Source organism: Odocoileus virginianus, chromosome 17, assembly GCF_023699985.2.
Source record: "Odocoileus virginianus isolate 20LAN1187 ecotype Illinois chromosome 17, Ovbor_1.2, whole genome shotgun sequence".
Lineage (NCBI taxonomy): Eukaryota > Metazoa > Chordata > Mammalia > Artiodactyla > Cervidae > Odocoileus > Odocoileus virginianus.
In genome coordinates, this window is record NC_069690.1 from 36,780,242 (window position 1) to 36,801,271 (window position 21,030).

Genomic DNA, 21,030 nt, shown 5'->3' on the forward strand with positions numbered 1-21,030 from the left:
TGCAGCTAAAAATAAATGGATAAAATAAAATAAAGATTTTAAAATAAATTAGAAATGTATTCTCTTACAGTTCTGGAGTCCTGAAGTCTAACATCAAGGTGTCAGCAAGGCTGATTCTTTCCACAGGCTCTGAGGGACAGTCTGTTCCTGCCGCTCACCCAGCTTCTGGTGGCTGCAGACAATCCTTGCTGTTCCTTGAGTGGCCGCTGCATCACTGCGTTCTCGGCTCGTGTCATCGCATGGCGTTTTCCCTTCATGCCTCTCCTCCTGTAAGGACACTAGTCCTTGGATTTAAGGCCCACCCTAATCCAGTATGTTCTCAGCTTAACTATGTCTGCAAACACCCTGTTTCCAAATAAGGTCACACTTCGGGATTCCAGGTGGACCTGAGTTTGGGGGACACTATTCAATCCAGTGCACTAGAGCATGCTAAGTTGCTTCAGTTGTGTTCAACTCTTTGCGAACCCATGGACTGTAGACTGCTAGGCTCCTCTGTCTATGGAATTTTCCAGGCAAGAATACAGGAGTGACTTGTGATGTCCTTCTCCAGGGGATCTTCCTGACCCAGGGACCGAACCCACATCTCTTATGTCTTCTGCATTGGCAGGCAGGTTCTTTACCACCTGGGAAGCCACAATCCAGTGTTCTAGGGAAAGGCAAATATATAAGACACAAAAATGATGACTTCACTTCTGTCACACTGGCAAAAATGTTAATGTCTCTATCCTGGGTTGTATTCTCCAGAGTAGGTGAAGTTTAGGGGACAGGATGCTTACTGGGGATCACTTCCTGTGAGAGGAACCAGACAGAAGTAGGATTGGGCTGAGAGAGAAATCAGCTGTAACGTAGGCCTTGCAGAACTTCCATCAGTTTGGTGAAGTGAATACGGCCTCTCCGCGTATCCTTCATGGGGCTGAAGTGGCTGGACCTTACATCCCTAGAAGGGCAGACCCTTGGGAGAGATGCTCTCTGCAGCTGAGGTGGACCCTGAAGGAGTGGACAGCTGGAGGCCAGCAGCTGAGGAAGCAGTAAGTCCTTCCTCGCAGGATATTCTGGTTGCACACACTCGCTACCACAGTCTGACAGTACAGAAATGGTCAAAATGAAGAGTGTGGTAGGAAAAAAAACTCATCTTCCAGCCCCCCGCCCCCCGCCCCCCGCCGAGATGTCCACATCAAATGACTGGAACCTATGGATATGACTTTGTTTGAAAAAAGAGTCTTTGCAGATGTGATTAAGTAAGGCCATCCTGGATTATCTGGGTGGACCCTACATACTCTCCCAAGTATTCTTTTTTGGGGGGGGCTGTGCTGGCTCTTTGTTGCTGCCCCCGGGCTTTCTCTAGTTTCAGCAATCAGGGGCTTCCCTCTAGCTATGATGCACAGGCTTCTTTCTGTGGTGGCTTCTCTTGTTTCGGAGAACCGGCTCTAGGGTCTGGGCTTCAGCAGGTGTGGCACACGGACTTAGCTGCTTCATGGAAATCTGGGAATCCAACCTGTGTCTTCTGCAATAGCCAGTGAATTCTTAACCATTGGGCCACCAGGGAAGTCCCTCTCCCAAGTATTCTTATAAAAGAGAGATAGAGATTAGACAACATGGAAGAGGGGAAGGTGACCTGAGGATGAAGGAGACAGAGATGGGAGTGATGTGGCTGCAAGCCAGGGAATGCCTACAGGCACCAGAAGCTGGAGGAGGCAAGGAACGGACTGTCCCTGGAGACTCGAGAGTGATCATGACCCTGCTAAGAACTTGGTCTTGGCCAGTGAAACTGATTTTGGAATTCTGACCTCCAGAAATTTTAGAGAATACATTTCTGTTGTTTAAATCTATCGAGTCTGTAGTAATGTGTTACAGCAGCCACAGAACTAATTAGCCAGGGAACTAATACAAAGAGTAATAGGAAAATTGCTGGTGGGGATGCAAGTTGGTGAGCCCACTCGGAGGCTCTATCTTAGGGTGCAGTGAGGATTCAGAGTTCTAAGTATTTGCACAGTCCGCATGAATACTGGCTGCTCATATTCCCACTACCCACTGAGGTCTCCTGGAAGGAGAGCAACGGCAGCCCCTCCAGTGGCAACCTCAATACCCCCTTCAGACCTGCCCTGCCCTCTTCCCGGCTGCACCTGGTATAGCTTCTGGAAACCAGTCTATGGCCTTGTCCCACTTGCCTCTCAACCAGGCTGGCCACCCCCCGACTCTCTCATCTCCTGGCCTTCCAGGGGAAGGGGAGTGCTGAGGAGGATGGCAGGCCCTCCCTTCTCCCTGCTTTGGGAAATAAATATCCCTGGAGCCTAGATCTACCCTCTGGGCAGAGGTCAACAAACTAGGAATGATCTTTCAGGCCAGATTAGATCTGCAACCCAATGGGGCACCGTGTCTAACAGGGCACCAAGGTCCTTGAGACTCCCTTAGGTGTATTTTAACTTGCTTGACCCAACAAGGACACATTTCTGAAAACTTGCACATTTCATGTTCGTGTTTGAAATATCACACTTGAAGCTAGTTTTAAGAAGGTGTGTTAAAAGGTGGAAAATTCTAGAAAACAATACAGCAGCCTTGTGGGGGTGATCTGTTTAAGGGATAGTCATAGTTTATAGCCTTATCTCAAACTCCCCTCCCAACCCTGCTCCTCCCAGAAATAAACCTACCAAAGGTCAGGGGTTGGGCCTAACTTCCCAGGCTGGTCCCTCCCAGGATGGGGAGCTGGGGCGGGCCTCTGCTCCTGTACCTGGCCCTGCTGGCCTCCTCTGAAGGGCAGGTCACGTAGGCATCCGCTTAAATCCCACCCACTGGGGTGCCTCCTCCAGAGTGGAGCTGAGAGAACAGAATTCTGCCCCCTCTGGATCCCACACGTCAGAAAGGCCTGGATTTTGAAGCAGGGTGGTGTGGGGTGAGACGGGGGAAGGGAGTGAATGTTTTCAGCACAAGCCCCTTCCTCCTGTACAGATGGAAACAGTGTCCTGACCCTTGGTTACAGTCCCCAGGCTAATGCTCATCCCATCATCCTTCTACTGTTTTCCGAACACCTCAGTTAAGTTTTTAGCCTCTTCGGTATCTTTTGGACTGGACACTGACTCTCAACCAGGCTTTTGGAGAAAGTGACAGATCTAGAAATCTTCCTGGGACAGCTGTGTATACCTCTCACGAGAGTCAGGAGAACCTTACAAAATATTATCCTTAATTCTCATAGATCCCCAGGGAGCTGATAACATATCAGCAAGTGTGCTGTAGCTGAAACCACCAGAAGTGAAATAAATGGGTTTTCTCTCACATTTACCTGGGACAGGTGGCTGCATTAAGAATTTCTCAAAGACAATACTTATATTTCTTATTTGTATTTTAAAGTTTGCATTAAGTACTAACTATATGCCAGGTCTGTATCAGTGACAGACCACTCTAGGCTCAAGGAGCTAACGTTCTTTTTTTTTTAACTTTTTATTTTATATTGGAGTATAACTGACTAATAATGTTGTAACAGTTTCCGGTGGACAGCAAAGGAACTCAACCATATATACAGATATATACGCACACACACATGCATCCATTCTCCCCCAAACTTCCCTCCCATCCAGGCTGCCGCATCACCTTGAGCAGAGTTCCCTGTATTGTACAACAGGTTCTTATTGGTTACCCATTTAAAATAAATATAGTGTGTACATGTCGATCCAAACTCCCTAACTATCCTTTCCCCTCATCCTCTTCCTTCTCTAAGTCTGTGAGTCTGTTCTGTAAATAAGTTCATTTGTTTCATTTCTTTTTAGATTCTACATATAAGGGATATCATAGGATATTTCTCTCAAGGAGCTAACATTCTCTAAGGGAGACAAATGCGTGACTGGATCATTACATTACTATACATGTATATGTGTGTATGTACACACTTAATCAATCATGGCATATGGCATGTTAAATAGAAGCATGTGAGTAAGCCCAGTAAGAGTAAGACAATTCTCGGGGGAGTAGGGGGCATAATAATTTAGGCCTTGAAGGATGAATAGGAGTTTGTCTTGGTTTACTAGGGGGTGGGGAGACGATTTCTAATCTCGTCCTCTTAGACAGCTTCCTTACTCAGGAAGGTAGGCAGAGAAAGGCCTTGTGTGCACGCTCAGGGAGAGTTTGGAAGAGAAAGTGCAGACTAGGAGGGCCGGGCCACGTGGGTTCCATCGTGGACCATGGGGAGCCTCTGCAGGACTGCCCACCTGAAGCCCAGGGACACAGGGGCTGTTTAGGATGGAGGCAAACACGAACTCCAGAGGCCGTGAGAAGCTGAACCATGTCGGCTCAGTGCTGAAGATGTGGGCAGGTTTGAGAGTTGGTAGTTAGAATTTAGACTGTAACTTGGAGGGAGTGCCAAGGATGGGGAATTATATGCTTTTCCTCTAGCCAGTGCCCACCCCCCACCCCACCCCCCCTCCGGATCTCCTCGGTCCTGGAATGGGACACAGTCCATGGCGGAAGGCAGAATTTCAAGGTCTTTGAAGACTGCTTCTAAGCGAGGGAGGAGGGGATGTAGACACTTGAGGTTGCGGTGGGTCTGGAGAACTGGCCTAAGGAGGAGCTGGTGCCATTCAACCCCCTTCTAGGGAGAACTTGAGGAAAAGCCTTGGGGTCAGGAGGGAACCACAGCCTCCCACCCAGCACCCGCCTGAGGCTTGGGGTGGAAGCAGGCAGCCTGGGAACCGGTCTGCCAACCAGTTTAACCAGGGACTGGTTTCGACTCTGGAGTTCAAAGGAGCTGGGTGCACCCGTTTCTCCCGCCAACGGGAGCAGCGGCCCTTAACCCTTTCCGGATTGTGCCTGGGATAATATCCAGGTGGCAGTTCATGCTGGAGAGGGGTCTGGCCTCTTTGGGGCTTGAAAGAGGTAGGGGTGACCTCAGTTACGGTTGGGGGTGCAAACAGGCACCCGAGAGTGGCAGAATGAGGCAAGAGGCTCCCTGGTTCTCCCCACCCCGATTTCCCTTGGGGTTCCCTCCTCCTGGCCAGGCGGTCCCTGGAGGACCCTGGCTTCTGGGTGGGTGCAGGGGTGCTGGGATTGGATTTCTGGGGTAATGAATATTCATCAGCTGAGCCGGCCTCTGCTTCTGTTTACTTAGCCGGGAGGGGCTGGGTTTCAGGTTCACCTTGACTCCTGAAGCCACAGCGGAGCAGGTACCGCTCCTGCACCTGTTTCTCCGCACCTGCTGCACGGCTGCTCCTACCCAGCTCTCCCAGCCTGAACCTTGCCTGGCGCGGCAGTCCGGAGGCACTCCCACCTCCCCCAGTCTCCCGGGGCGCAGCTCCTGCACTCAGCTCCTTCTCTAGAAAGCTCTCGCCTCCAGCCTCCCAGCAGTCGGGCTCACAGGTACCGGCAGAGGGTGGGCGGGAGGGGAAACCAAGGCATGGACCTCTGTCTGGGGGCTCAGTTCTGCTTCCATGGCTGATACGCCCAGCTGGGAAGGGGGACCAGACATGCTGTCTCCCATCTCTCTCTAGGTGGGCAGGCAGAGCTCGACTCATCCCACTGGCTTCTTGGAGTCAATCCAGGCCTCCAACAGAGCTCCTTCTGGGAAAGCTTTACCCCAGAGCAGTGATCTATTAACTCTTGCTGGACAGGAGCTTACCACCTGCTACCCCCTCCCCCACTGGAGGATGTTTCTGGCTGTCTGGTAGGAATATATCCCTGTCCTCTCCAGGGTACCTGAGTGTCACGCAGAGTGGAGAAGTACCACAGGGGCCATGCAGAGATGCAAGGAATAGAGGTTCTGAGTTTTGTCTTACTGCAGGAAGCCGACTCGCCCCTTCAACACCCCCTCCAGCCTTCCACCTCCACCCTAGTCAATGGTTAACTTGTTCCAGCTCAGAAGGAGCCCAACCCAGTCTGGGCAAGGCCCTTAGGGCAGTTCACAGAACCCAGCTGGCATGGTGGGAGCTGTCCTGGGGTGCCCAGATGCCTGCCAGGGTGCTGACCACCATAGGCAGGGGGTGGCAGGCTATCCTGTGAGGCCCTTGTGGATTCCTAAGTTGTGCAAACAGTGGAGGTGTAACTTGCATCTTCAGGGCTGATTTCTATCATCTGATGGATTGCAAGGCCCTGGGGCAAGGGCCTTGCCCTCAGTGCGCCTGCTCAGGCCCTGCAGAAGCAGGTGTATCACCAACTGCTGAGTCTGTTCAAAATTCCAAGTACATCCCCTCCCCCAGGTCCCTCTAGCCTCCTGTGACTACACGTGGGCATGTGATTGTTGGCCTCTGGCTTTTTGCAACTTTGGATACCTGGGAAGTTTGACTGTTGTGTCACATTTTTTCTCTAAAACAAATCAGATTTTACGCTATTTTGAGGTAGCTCATGATTTAAAAGAATCTTGTAGCCTCCTTATTTTGAAAAACAAAGAATAGTCTGCAAATTGTTCTGCAAATTCAGATTTCCATAGATTAGCCTTGCTTAAAGGGCTAAACACCTGCTTACTGGCGTGTCATGTCCTCCTGGACAGAAGGGACAGCAAGGCCTAGCAGAAAGCATTTTGGAGAGACCAGAATTCAAGGCCAGGAGCAAAGGGCACCGATAACTTGGTGCCATGGTGAAAGCTCCAGGGCAGGACCCAAGGGCTACTCTGACCTCTCTCTGTGGCTTTCTGACAAGTGGCTCCCTTTACTCCAAGGAGAGTTAAGACCCATGCATGCCAAGTTCAAATACCTGTTAAAGTGGTATATTTTAAGTGGCACAAGCAGAGGGTACTCTCATAGAGCAAGGCAGTTTGGTGGTTACTGTTGTTTCAGGAGCTGAATCCGCCATTCCCCAAGTTCCTTAGCAGTCCCAGATGGGCCATGGTGGGGTTGTGGGTTTTGCACCAGACCAGGTGGTGACTGGGGCAACCATAGGCCAAGCAAGCACCCTGTCCCTCCTTCCTGGCCCTCCCCACGGCTCCTTCCAGAAACCCATTCTGGAACACCAAGTTCTGTGCAAGGCTGTGCTAAGCCCAGGTGGGGCAGGCTGCCAAAGCAAAGCTCTCAGGCTGTCTCCTTGGTGCACCACCTCTCCAGGGTGCCCTAAAAGTATTTACCTGACCACTCACCCCTCCTTCACTTTCTAAGTGGGAGCTGCACTAGCTCTCCTTGGGATTTTCTTGCTTCTTGAGCTCAGTTCGAGGGACAGAGCTGACAAAGTGGCATCTGCTTCCTGGACAGAGAGGTGGGGAGGAATCCCCTTGCTCTGGGCAAGTGGATGGATATATGCAGGGCCAGGGGACAACCACAACAAGGAGGCCATGGACGCAGGCACTCAGTTCATTTCAAGCTTAGGTCAGCATCCTGCTTTCATTTCTTTCTTTATTTTTCTTTTTAAATACTTTTTTGGCTGAACTGCACAGCATGTGGGATCTTAGTTTCCTGACCAGAAATCAAACCCGTGCTTTCTGCATTGGAAGCATGGAGTCTTAACCACTGGACTGCCAGGGAAGTCCCTCTTTCATTGTTTACGAATTTGACCTGCTCCCCCTCTAAAAAAAACTCCAGGCTCATTATGGAAAATCTGGGAATCAAAAAAAAAAAATTATATATATATATATATATATATATATATAGAGAGAGAGAGAGAGAGAGAGAGAGGAGAAAACATCCTATATTCCTACTACATAAAGAAAACCAATATTAATCATTTGTCATATTTCTTCAGGTCTTTTTAGAAAATGTAGTTAAGACCATTAGTTTTTAAAAGTGGGTGATACATTTGCCTGACCTTGGGCTGGTTGATCAGCTAGCTTTCCGGTGTGCTGTGGCTATTGCACCCTACTCCTCAGGACTTGCACAGCTCACACTGATACTGAGTCCAAGCTTGCTGTGTTCACTACATGACAGGCCAATGAGTCGGAGAGACGAGGTGTTGAGGCAAGGAATACAATTTTATTCAGAAAGCCAGCTGACCAAGAAGATGGCAGACTAACGTTTCAAAATAACCATCTTTTCAGGGTCTGAATGCCAGGTTCTTTTATGGATCAGAGATGGCAGGAAGGAGGAAACAGTAAAAGGGCCAATTTTGCAAATATCTCCTAGAATGGCAAGCCTCAGGCAGGGATGTGTGAGGTTCTTCCTACCATCTATGGGTGGACAGGGTTCTGAACAAAGGCACTTTAGTTTAACAGTCAGGCAGAGGGGCAGGATTCTCTGAGACAGGCCATTATGTATGATTATAATAACAAAAGCAATGGAAAGCAAGTCAAGGAAACAGTTTCAATATGGAGCCAGTATTGACTTCTCCCTGCAACAATACCACAGAATTCTGAAAATCAGACCACCAACCTCTCCAGGCCCAAAGATATTTCCATTTCTCATCACTCTGCCTGCTCTTTCATTGATCTTGATATCTCTAGCCTATACTCTCTTTTTCTTGTGGTGTCCAGATAACTTCATTTGCCAAAACTTCCACCAGCTCAGGCAGCAACTTCATGGAATAGTAAAAGGTGAGGCCACTACTGTGTCAGGACACATCACATTGTCAGTGGAGAAGCTTGGCGTCTAGACCCCTGTCCCACCTCTCATGGGGTATCCTTATGGAGGGTCCAGCCTGTGATAACTGGACTCCACATGTACCTCTTGGCCCCACCAAACCTCCCTCCAAATGTTCAGGTTCCCTTCGAACTCCTGTCCTTATGGAAGCTGTATGGGGAAAGGGAACCACCCCTAAATAAGTTTTACTTTGCAAAGCACATCTACCTCGTGGGCAAGGATGAACATTAGAGCTGAACGTTAGGTCTGGAAAGGACGGGTGCGGACACTGAGGTCCAAAGATGTACCTTGCCAGAGGTCACGAGGCTGGAATGGTTCTCAGGACTTCCCACTCCCAGCCTGATGTTTCTGTCTCTTAGAAAAACCACAGCTGCTTCTTCAGCCCTGGTGGTGACCACAGGGAAGTCCAAATTACTCTGAACATCGCAAATCCTGTTTAATTTTGTAATGAATTCCAAAGAAAATGCATAGGGTGTTTCTGTCCATCTGATACCAGCTGATCACCTGTCTGCTCCTGGCAGCAGGGCCTGGAGGCATAGCGGGAAGAGCTTGGGAAGGTGGCCAAGGCCCAGCTGCTTATGACCCAGCAAGCTATTCACCCTCCTGCAGCTCCAAGGGGCCTGGAGTGTTAAGCTGCCGGGCAGCGGTGTGTAGCTGTCCCACTGTCCCGTCTGCCTGGCTCAGATGACGTCCCCGTGGATGTTTGCTTGACCGCCTCTTCCCCAGACCCCTCTCTCTCCTCATGTTCACCTAAAGGATTGCATGGCTTACCTGAATCCTGGGTTCACTTGGCCCTACCTTCAATTCTTTCAAGCCTGGTTGGGAGACTAGAAAGGGCTGCTCCAAAGCCCCTACCCCTTCTCCCCACTGACCGCTTTCTCTACACCCCCTGCTCCTGCAGGAAGCCCCACCCTCAGGTCTGGGAACGCCATGACCGAAGTTGGTTGGTGGAAGCTGACCTTCCTGCGGAAAAAGAAATCCACTCCCAAAGTGCTGTATGAGATCCCTGACACCTACACCCAGAGTGAGGGTGGTGCGGAGCCCCCAAGGCCTGAGAGTGGGAGCCCCAGCAGCAACTTTAACACCCGCCTGGAGAAGATTGTGGACAAGAACACCAAGGGCAAGCACGTCAAAGTCTCCAACTCAGGCCGCTTCAAGGAGAAGAAAAAGGTCCGAGCCTCATTAGCAGAGAACCCCAACCTCTTTGATGACAGGGAGGGCAAAGGACAGTGAAGGGGGCTGAGGAGGACGCTACCACCTGCCCGCTCCCTGCCATCAGCTGGGTCTGAGACAGGAGCTCACCACGCTGGCCTCTCTGGCCACAGCTGAAGCCGTGGGGGGACTTGATGCCTGCTGGCAGGAAATGTCTGGTTTTAGGTTTGTATTTATGTGCTCTGGCTTTCTGGAAGGCCTGAGAGATCCCAGGTCCTCCTGCCCTCCCCCACCACATACAAAGGCACTTCAGTTCAAGGTTGAAAAGTCCCACTTGGGAAGGACAGCCCTCCTGGAGGCACTGGCAGCACCAGCAGGGAGGTGGGCGTGGAAGGAATGGAGCAAGGGATCCGGACAGACCTCACCCCCTGCTGGGGCACGGGGTCAAGGGTGAGTTTAAATGACTGCTCCCTCTACTTTCTCTACCTGTGATTATTCTCTGGATCAATTCTGAGTGCATTTTCCAGAAGCCACGTGATGGGGGTGGTTTCCTGGAGCAGAGGTGGAGATGATGAACTTGAGCTCACCTCCTAAGTCAAGTGGGAAACTTCCTGGAACTTTGCCCCCAGGTGTGTGGGGGAGGGGACACTGGCACTCCCTAGGAGGTGCTGCAGAAGGCCGGACCAGGGACCCCACAAGTTCTGCATGCAACCTCAAAGGGAAAGTACACTGCCCCTCGGGTTCAAACCTGGAAAGAGGGTGGGAAGTTCTGGCAGGAGCCCTCCTACTCCTACTGGTATTTAAGATGGATCAGCCCCAGAGATGAGTCCTGGAGCCTTGAATTTTCTTTAAAAGAAAAAAAATTGTAGGTTTCTTTTTGTAATAAACAATGCTGCAAAAGCAGAGAATCTATGTACGCTCTTGTCTTACATTTACTGAGATGCTGTTTTTCATGACTTTACTCTTTTTTACTTTGTGTTAAAACTGTTCCTTTTGAGCATCAGGAAAGGTGCCCAGGTGAAAAAATATAATGCATGGGGCCCTAACTTCACCACCAAGCCATCTTAGCATCTGGAGATGGAGAGAGCAAAGGAAGGAGCTAGTTACACCTCAGCAACAGAAAGGCTTTCAGGTGCTCCAAGAGAATGGAGTCGACCTCTGGTGACTGACCCCCAAATCTCAGGGGTTTAGTTTGGGATCCAGATTCAAATTCTGGTTCCTCCTTTAGCAGCTGGGTGATTTGGGGAACATTAAAAAGCAAAAACAAAAGCTCTGAGCCTCAGCTTCCTCTTCTGTAAAAGGGGCTGTACTAATATCTGTTTCACAGAGAGTGGCCAGTATAGGGCTTCCCTGGCGGCTCTGCGGTAAAGAATCCACCTGCAGTGCAGGAGTCACAGGAGATGCAGGTTTGATCCCTGGATTGGGAAGATCCCCTGGAGGAGGGCATGGCAACCCACTCCAGGATTCTTGCCTGAAGAATCCCAGCGACGGAGCAGCCTGGAGGGCTGCAGTCCAAAGGGTCGTGAAGAGTCGTGAAGACATGACTAAAGAGACTTAGCACACGTACATGGTCAGTATTACATGACCCATAAATAGTCCTATGTATGTGCCCAATGAATATGTTTCCTTCCCTTTCTTTTAATTTTTTTTCTTTTTTTTTTCGCTTTCTTTTATGAAGGAACTCCACCACAGCTCATGCTTCCGTTTAAGGATGAAGAGAGAGCTTACTCCCTATGCTGTTAGGTCTAGACCCTCCTCAAGCCCCAGGAGCTGAGAACTGGAAAAAAATTGGCCAAATCTCTGGAGCTCATGGTGGGAACAGAGAGAGACCGAGGTGACAACTAAACAATGTGATTCTGTGGCTTCCAGGTCAGCTCCTCGCAGGCTGCTGGGCCACCCCAGGGAGGTTACTCAGGACATTTACCAAAACAAACAGACCTGTACAAGGGGGCCTTTGTTAGCTGGCCTCACCCAGGCTAGAGGGAACTCTGAAGAAGAGGGAGGGAGACCAGGGACTGGAGGGAGGGAAGGCGGGCTCAGGTGTATGGCCTTCCCCCAAGCCTCTTCCCCATCCCTCCCCACCACATGTAACTTTCTAGGGTCCCCACAATCATTCAGTCCATAAAGCCTCCCATGGAGGAGCTGACTTTCCACCGACTGCAGCTCTGCCCAGAGTTAGCAGCTGATAGAGGGTTTATAATCAGCCAGCTCTGTGGCGAGTACCCCCATGAAGTTCCTCCTGTAACCCTCTCATCATAGGTGCTGTCATTATCACAGTTTTCTCGTTTTCCAGCTGCATTAGCTGAGGCCTAAGAGATTAAGTCACCAGACCTGGGTCAGGGGTTCCTAGTGGCAAAGCTGGGGCTGAGGCCAGACCTGTGCATATGGCTGCCACACCACACAGCCCCATTCACACTGGGTTTTTATCTGCTCAGGGAAGGGAAGCCCGGCGTGCTGCAGTCCATGGGGTTGCAAAAAGTCGGACAGGACTGAGCAAATGAACAACGGGGAAGGGAAACTGAGGCTCAGAACAAGGAAGGAGTACAGTCACATGCAGTGGGGAGGTGGGTAGAGAGGGCCGTGCCTGGGCCTTGGGGTCCTGGGAGGCAAGCATCCTCTGAGGGGGCTGCCCAGAATCTGGAACCAATGAGGAAAAGCCAACCAGCTCCAAGGGTGAGACCCCAAACCACAGGCACCTGCCGCTTCAGCCATCCTGAGGTTCCCTGAGCAAGAGATGGGGAAGGGCGAGAGGCTGGGCCCCAGGCCACTGACCTGTGGTTCTGTTTCATACTGGCAACCACCAGGCCACTATTTTCCCTCTTAGGTGAGAGGATCTGCACGTTCCTCAACCCTGTGCATGCCGCTCCACTCCATGGCCCCAAAGTGATGGCCACAGAATCTCCCATGAAAACTCCACACATATCCCTAAGTTAAGGGATGGACGGATGGGCTGAGGGAGGTAATAAGGGCCAAAGGAGACCTGGTTGCCCAGGAAGTCAGCGCCCAGGCAGCCACAAGTGTTCACCAGGCCAGAGGAGGAAGCGAGAGTGCAAATATGAAAATAGGAGCAGGAGAGGGAGAGGCTACGGTTATTGACCACAGTTTCACTGGGACAGGACCCAAGAGGGGAAAGGGGGGCAGGAGGGGCCGACCAGAACTGGCCTGTGCTGCCTAGAAGGGGCCAACCCTGGGCATCGGGCTCCCCCTGCTGGACACCCAACTTCCCCAAGTGGAGAAGCCAGGTAGGAGTTGCTTAAATTCTTCAAGTCCCCTCAAACATCGGGGGCGGGGGACGAGACCAGGCTAGATTGAATATTTACATCATGCATGGCTGGTGAGCTTTTATTTTAGACTTGGCACAGGGACTGTCAGACAGAGGAAAGGAAAGGAACAGCTGAGACCAGGCTCAAAGCAGGGAGTATACACAGACCCCACAACATAACAGGACAAGGTGGGGAAGGGCACTCCGGCACCCTCTCCTGCAAGTGGCCACATTGTGCCTTCCTGCACCCCCCGGCTTAAGGAAGCCGGTGGGGGTGGGGGGTGGTCAGCACCCAGAGGGCCGCTCTTGGAGGAGGCAGTCAGTAACAGACGCCAAAGCACACACCCATACAGTGGAATGAAGCAGTTTACAGAGTTGCAAGCTCAATGGCCAATGTATGCAAACAGTCAGTTCTCTGATCTGGCTTAGTCACAGCAAACATTTGCCCAGCCTGGCTCCTCTCTGCAGCCTGGAGGCCACTCATCCACGTTATCCCTGGTTACCAGACTTGTGCTCAAAGAAGACAAAGACTATAGATCAGCACAGGCCTCAGCCAAGTGCTACCAAAGAATCCAATCCTCTAAAGTGGTTGGTTTAGAGGTTGAGGCTAATCTGGTTATGTGGAAGCGGAGGTGGTCTTGTTTAAAGCAGCGTGGGATTCAATGGGTCTGGGGTAGGCTCCCAGGGGAAGCCAAAGCTGCAGGCCTGTGGACTACACTTCAAGTGAATGAAAGTCGCTCAGTCGTGTCTGACTCTTTTTGACCCCATGGACTAGAGAGTCCATGGGATTCTCCAGGCCAGAATACTGGAGTGGGTAGCCTTTCCCGTCTTCAGGGGATCTTCCCAATCCAGGGATCAAACCCAGATCTCCTGCATTGCAGATGGATTTTTTACCACCTGAGCCACAAGGGAAGCCCCACTGCAAGTAGCAAGGATCTATTAACATGGGCTCTCAACCTTGGCTGCACAGAATTCCCAAGGACCTTTGAAACTTCCCCAAGTCCTGGCTGCACTCACACTGGTCAAATCACCTTTGAGAGTGGGACTGAGCAGCAGGGTTTTTAAAGCTCCTGGGTAATTCCAGTAAAAATTCAGTAGGGGTGGCAGGGAGGTAAAGGGATACGTGTCAGAAAAGTATAAGCTCTATTATTTAATTTTATATCTGGAAAAAGAAATACATATAAATGTATGTATATATGTATCTCACATACATATGTGCTGTGCTAAGTCGCTTCAGTCGTGTCTGACTCTTTGCGACCCTATGGACTGTAGCCTACCAGGCTCCTCTATCCATGGCATTCTCCAGGCAAGAATACTAGAGTGGGTTGCCATGCCCTCCTCCAGCGGATCTTCCAGACCCAGGGATTGAACCCACATCTCTTACATCTCCTGCACTGGCAGGTGGGTTCCACTAGTACCACCTGGAAAGCCCTCACATACATCAAGTTTTTATAAACAAATGTGGAAAGTAAGGCCTGATGAAAATCTTCCTGACCACAGGTACTAGCGTGAGTTCCTTCTACAAAACTCCTGTCTGACAGGGACAGAACACTCACTACCTGACCTACTCCTTCTTAAGCAGCCCCAATTGAAATTTCTTCCCATACTGAGATAAAATCTAACTTCATGTAACTTCCACCTATGGGTCCTTTGGAGCTACAGAGAATAAATTTAGTCTCTTTTCCACATTGCTCCTCTTCAGATAATGGAGGGCAGCAATCAGTTGGGTAAGAGGTTTAAAAATATCCTACTAGTAAGTGAGTTAGTTAAGGTTCTTTTTGTTGCAAACAAATAAATTCTGACTGGTTTAAGCCAAGAAAAAAAAAACAAACCCTCTATTTTATTTTTTTTCCTCTCTCTTTTTTTAAAGAGATAATGGGGGTTTTCTGAGGTAGGAGGAGGAATTGCACAACCCCAGGCATGGGAAGGAGGGATCCGTGGATCGTTCAGGGAATTTGCAAGAGCAGCAGCCAGAAGTTGCTGTTTCTAGGCCGCCATTATTTACTTGGCGGCTACAATGGTTCCTGTGCTCTGAGTCTCTAGAGTTCAAAATTCAAATTTGAAGGAAAAGAAAAACCCATTGGCTAGATTGCCTTGGGTGCTTCTGCTGGGACCAACTGGCTCTGGCCAGACTCTGTCATGTGATAACAGACAAGGCTGCTGGGGGCCCACCCCCTGTCACCGGAAAAGGGAATCACATCAGCTCCACCCCTAGAGGGAGCTATTCCAATAAATCATAGTTAAGGTCAAGAAGAAAATTACGAGATTTTCCATTTGTGATCGTCTGTGCCACTGTTAAACTCCACTAGACTAGCTGACTACAGAGAATTCTGAGGGTAAACACTGAAGGGCCCTGAATGTAAGAGGTAGGAAGGGAAGTGGCTTGAGTTTAGAAGGGTCTGGCCCCCCCATCCCATACCCTCTCTGAGGCACTGGCCCCAGCTCCACTCCGTGCCAGCAGATTGGGAGTCAGGGTGCAAGTCTCTCATAGAGCCAGTCTTCCTCCCCTCGGTGGGTCATGGGCCCCAGAGGGGCGTCTCCAGTTAGTAGGCCTCGTCGAAAGACGATCCGGTCATGCAGGCGGTTGGTTTGGCCTTGCCAGAACTCCATCACCTGTGGGTACAGGATGTAGCCACCCCTACAAGGAGAAGTAGACGGCTTGGTGCTCTGTGCATCTTTCTAACCAGGCAACCGCCACCACCCTCCACGCCATCCCAGAGTCCCGTGAAGGAAGCTGCTGGCATGCATCTGACAAGGGTTGCCAGGGAGGAGTGTATCTGGAATTCCAAGGACAGCATGGCTTCAAGGAAGCATGAGGGTCCCAGTGTCCCTTTCTAGGTGACCCCCGGTATCACTCACCAGTATTTTGGCTTTGGCACCTCCTGTTCCTGGTAGAGTTGCTCCAGTTCCTTATTTTTCTTTCTCAGATACTGTCCAGGGGAAGGAAATGAAGAAAGGGCCAGACTCAGTCAGTGCTTCATTGAATCACCACTTATAGGGCCTGTGCTCTGTGCCAGGCTGGGGACACAGGTGACCTCCACGGGCCCAGTTCAACAGGAGGGTCAGACAGACACAGGAGGCCTGTTCCCTGCTCCCCATATTCACATCCCCCACTTTCCCATCCATTTCACTTTGCTGGAAAGAGAGGGCCCTGGCATCCCCTGGGGACAGCCTCTGGGGCTGAGCCAAGGCACCCACCACTCAAAGGACTAAGGAGAAGCCCCACTTACCTCCCTATCTGGGATCACGGAACTCTGGTGACTGACCACAGCCCCAATCTGGCTGCTCTTGGGGCGGGAGTGGAAGTAGCATTCAGCCTCCTCCTCAGGCAGCTTCTTCACGGGTCCCTCCACACGCACCTGCCCAGGGATGGCCTTGGTTAGATAGCATTCAAGGCCACCTGCCCTCCCAATCAGCACTGGCCCATCTTCTTTGTTCTTCTCTTTAGCCACTGCCCTATTGCGCCTGACTCCAGGTAGCCCAGCTAAGTGAGAGCCATTTGAAAGGCAGGATCTTTGTGCAGCCTGGGGACCTTCACCAGGTTCATCCATAAACTCAGGCCCCTCCTACCTCCAGTCCACCCCTGGCTGTCCCAGGAAGGCTCACTCACCTGACGGTGCAGGGGCTCCCAGTAGAAGACAAGGGAAGCAAAGGGATTGGAGTCCTGGAAATGGAAGAGAATCCACAGACAGTCATTAGGACAGGAGAGAGGATGCCTGAGCACAGGGGGAAGGCAGGGGGTCTGCACCACGCAGGCCCACTGAAGATGCATTTACTGTAGCATCTCATTAAGTTCTCAAAGGTAGGCCTACTTTTACAGGTGTGGAGATAGGCTCAGAGAGCTTCAGTAACATGGCCGGGTTCACAGAGTCAATGGAAGACTTGCACTGAAAACCTCAGCCAGATGGACTCCAAAGGGAGGCTTGCCATGTCTCTCACCCACAGATTTGCAAATCCTCTGAAATGCACATTTGACTGCACTGGACTCGGGGAGGGCTACTCATTTTGGATTCATTAACTGAACACATACGAAGTGCGTGCTCTGTGCTCAACACCAGGAGAGGTGCTGGGGGTATAACAGAGACACCTCAGAGGCAGCCTCGCCCCCACGGAGCTTACCGTTTAGCAGAGGACATAAACATTGATCACATAACCCCCCAAATACATGCAGTTAGAAACTAAAACAATGGCAGAAAGGAAATTTGTAAATTATAGTGACCGCAAACAGTGAGAGGGGCTGGCTCAGCCTGGGAGTCCAGAGGCTTCCATGAGGAGGTGATGTGGGGGCTGAGACCCGAAGAAACAGGAGCTACTCAGATAAACAGCTAGGGAGGTGGAGGTGCTTAAAGCTTGCCCTCATTCACAGCAGAGAGAAGGCAAGTGCAAAGGCCTCTAGTCAGGACAGTGCCTGAACACGGCTGGCAGGTGGACTGGGGCAGGGGTGGCACGAGTAGGTGACCAACAAGCCAAGGCTGGACGCTGCAGGCCCAGGAAGGATTTACCGTGAACCCTCACCAGCTCTTTTCCCTTTCGACTCTCGAAGTTAGTGAAGAAGCGGAAGCCATCCTTGCCAAAGCCCTTCAGCAGCACCATGCGGGCAGACGGTTTCCCATCTCTAGGGCAAAGAGCAGAGCACCACGGTCAGAGGCCCTCCCCACAGGATGTCTGAGCACCCCTACACCTGTGCCCCCTTATTCTGCACTCTCTGGGCACTCAAGCTGCCCATGGGAATTTGTCCCAGAGGTGCAAACATGACACCGTTGCCTAGGGCCCTATAATGGACTGAACTGGGTTCCACTAACAGTTTTGAAGCCCTCACTCACAATGTGACTGTATTTGAAGATGGGACCTTTAGGGAGTGATTAAGGTTAAATGAGATCATAAGCGTGGGACGCTAATCCAGTAGGACTGGTGTCCTGATAAGAAAAGGAAGAGACACCAGAGAACTCCCTCTCTCCCTGCATACACAAAGGGAAGGCCATGCGAGAACACAGCAGAAAGGCAGCCATCTGTAAGCCAGGACTCGAGAGAGGCTTTGCTAGAAACCAACTCTGACAGCACCTTGATTTTGGACTTGTAGCCTCCAGACCTGTGAGACAACAAGTTTCTGTTATGCCACCCAGTCTGTTACGGTAGCCTAAGCATACTAGCTCTGGGGGATATCCAGGGGCACGGTACAAGAGCCCTGCCTCCAAAGCCTTACACTTCAGTGACGAGGGGGAAGAAGAGTTGAATAAGGGGCTAATACAAGCGATGTCTCAAAGAATTTATGACTGATTGTCAAACGAATGATACAAACCAGCACTGTGCTAGATTTCAAGAGAGGGAGATGGCTTTATGGAGATCTACCTCCCCAGATGGGAACTGGGGAGACTGGGAGCTGAGGGAGACAAAGGTGTGTGTACTTGGAGGTGGAAGCATCAAGGGCAGAGATGAATGAGGCACTACAATTTATCACTATATGGAACTGAGTCAAGTGTAATCTTTGGTTTACAGGTAAGGACACTGAGGCCCAGAGAGGACAAATTACTTGCCTGAGGTCACACAGCATATTAGTAATAGAACTAGAATCACAAAGTTGTCATCCATCAAACTGAGAGCTTCCTGTTTCCTACTTCATCTGTACCCACCTACAGAAGGGCCCACGGCTGTGCCTACCTCGTACACGTAGCCAGACACATGGCGTTGGCTTCCATTATCTCGGGACACTGAACAGCCTCCTCGAACCAGGCAGCAAACTGCTTCACAGGGTCCAGGGAGGTCAGATGAGTCTCCTCAAATGCCTGGGAAGGGAGAGTTTTATTTCATTTAACAAACACACAGAGTGTTGACTGTGTACATGCTCTGTTCTAGGCACTTTTCAAGTGTTAACTCATTTAGTCCTCATAACAAAAACCTGTCCCCAGGAAGGTTCTGTTAGCCTCATCTTATAGGTGAGAAAACAGGTACAAAATGGTGAATAATTTGACAAATCAGGGTTTCATGTCAAACCTATCACCTAGGAAGCCTAAAAAAAAAAAAAAAACAAAAAACCCTAGGCTCCACCCAGTAAATTCTCATTCAGCAGGTCAATTGCAGGAAGGGGGACCCCTTCCAGGGCCTGAGAGTGGGCTCTTGTCTGACACTCAGAAATGAATTGTCTGAGGAGGTACTCTTGCTGACAAAACAAGAGACGTTATTGGGACGGGGCGCCCGGGTGGAAAGCAGCAGGGTAAGGGGACCCGGGAGGGCTGCTCTGCCACATGGCTTGCAGTTTCATGTTTTATGGTGATGTTGTTGGTTTCCGGGTTGTCTCTGGCCAATCATTCTGACTCAGGGTCCTTCCTGGTGGCACGCGCATTGCTCAGCCAAGATGGATTCCAGTCAGAAGGATTCTGGGAGGTAGGTAGGACATACAGACTGTCTTCTCTCTCCTTTTGACCTTTCTCAAATTCTTCTAGTTGGTGTTAGCGTGTTAGTTCCATGTTCCTTCCCGGTACCTCTGGTTTAAGATAACTCATGCAAGTGGTTACTTTGGGGCCTGGCCAGGGCAGACAGTTTGGGTCAGTGGTTCCCCTAACAAGTCTGAGATTTAATGAAAAACTGCATGTTTAACAAGCATTTCTGGAAAAGTTCACATGCAACTAGATTTGGTAACCAGGCTCCGAGCCCTAATTCCAAAATAGTTCTCTTGTTTTCTCTTCTGAGGAGAGAAAAGGAAGTAAGATCCAGGAGCTTTCTCCTGCACTCCTGGGTAAGTTATTTCTCCTCCTCAAAGTGTTATTTATTTATCAAACATTTATGGACTTCCCTGGGGTCCAGTGGTTTAAAATCCACCTGCCAATGCAGGGCGCTGGGGTTTGATCCCTAGTCTGGGAAGATCCCACATGCCGGGGGGCAGCCTGAGGGCCACAGCTATTGAGCCCACGGGCTGCAGCTATGGGAAGACGGCACACCTAGAGCCCCATGCTCCCCAATGACAGAAGCCTTTGCCCAAGGAAGACCCAGAGCAACCAAAAATAGACAAAATAAATTAACTAGTTACATTTAAAAACAACAACAAACATAAGCTTCCCAGGTGGCTCAGCGGTAAAGAATCCGCCTGCCAATCCAGGAGAAACGTGTTCTAATCCCTGGGTCGGGAAGAGCCCTGGAAATGGCAACCCACTTCATTATTTTTGCCTGGGAAACTCCATGGACAGAGGAGCCTGGTGGGCTTCAGTTCATGGGGTCACAAAGAGTTGGAGACGACTCAGTGACTAAACAAGCTGATTATCACTGTTTTAGGCACTTTACTAGCTTCACTACTTTGGCCACCTGATGTAAACAGTCAACTCATTGGGAAAGATCCTGATGCTGGAAAGATTGAAGGCAAAAGGAGAAAGCGGGCAAAAGAAGAGGGCAGCAAAGGATAAGATGGTTATATAGCATCACCGACTCAATAGACATGAACCTGAACAAATTTGGGGAGATACTGAAGGACAGGGAATCCTGGCCCAGTGCAGTCCATGGGGTTGCAAAGAGTCTGACGCAACTTGGCGACTGAACAACAGAGGTATTTTACAAATATCAAAGTCCGTAACGTCCCCGTGAGGTCAGTGATAAATTACTTGTGAAGTGAGGAAACTGAGACCCAGAGAGGTGAGTAAACCTCCCAAGAGGTGCGCCCAACGACCGGCAGGATTCCTTCCAGGCAATCCCCGACTGAGCGCCCTGAGCGCCTATAACGAGCTGCCTCTGGAGTCCACCTTCATCCTCGCTTCTCCAGAAACCCTCCCCCATTGATGGTCTTTGAACCCCCGCTTCTCCCATAGGGGTAACCCCGAGCCCCAAGAGGTGGATCAGAAACCCCAGGGGATCCCTTCCATGACCCTCCCCTCGTGAGATGACTGCGGAGGCCCTGCAGGGCAGCGCACCTCTGGGTCCCCGCGGTAAGTCTTGCGCATCGGTCCTAGGTCCATGGCAGCACCGCGGCTGCAGAGGTGGCGGAGGCAGCGGGGCCACTCGGCGGGTCGCCCAAACGTCACGATGACGCTCGGCAGCCAGAATGTCATGGGGCCGCTGGCCACGTGACCCGGCGTGGCTCCGCGCGGGTTCCGTTGGGTTCGGAACCAGTGTCTTAGCCCGGGAATCTTCCGGCAAGGGAGAATTTACCAG

At 50.8% G+C, this 21,030-nt stretch overlaps 2 protein-coding genes across 2 annotated transcripts; one reads left to right on the forward strand and one right to left on the reverse strand.

Annotated features, from left to right (window-relative positions):
• The first annotated feature begins 5,087 nt into the window (after window positions 1–5,087).
• Window positions 5,088–10,544, forward strand: PRR15L (proline rich 15 like). The gene is made up of 2 exons (XM_020870770.2): window positions 5,088–5,343; window positions 9,382–10,544. The coding sequence occupies exon 2, from the start codon at window positions 9,411–9,413 to the stop codon at window positions 9,711–9,713; it is 303 nt and encodes a 100-aa protein (XP_020726429.1). The 5' UTR covers window positions 5,088–5,343; window positions 9,382–9,410; the 3' UTR covers window positions 9,714–10,544.
• Window positions 10,545–12,940: 2,396 nt separating this feature from the next.
• PNPO (pyridoxamine 5'-phosphate oxidase) lies at window positions 12,941–21,019 on the reverse strand. The gene is made up of 7 exons (XM_020870769.2): window positions 20,790–21,019; window positions 18,553–18,677; window positions 17,410–17,509; window positions 16,505–16,558; window positions 16,125–16,253; window positions 15,754–15,824; window positions 12,941–15,532 (listed from the first exon to the last, which is right to left on the reverse strand). Exons 1-7 carry the CDS (start codon window positions 20,925–20,927, stop codon window positions 15,364–15,366), a joined length of 786 nt encoding a protein of 261 aa, XP_020726428.2. The 5' UTR covers window positions 20,928–21,019; the 3' UTR covers window positions 12,941–15,363.
• Window positions 21,020–21,030: the final 11 nt, after the last annotated feature.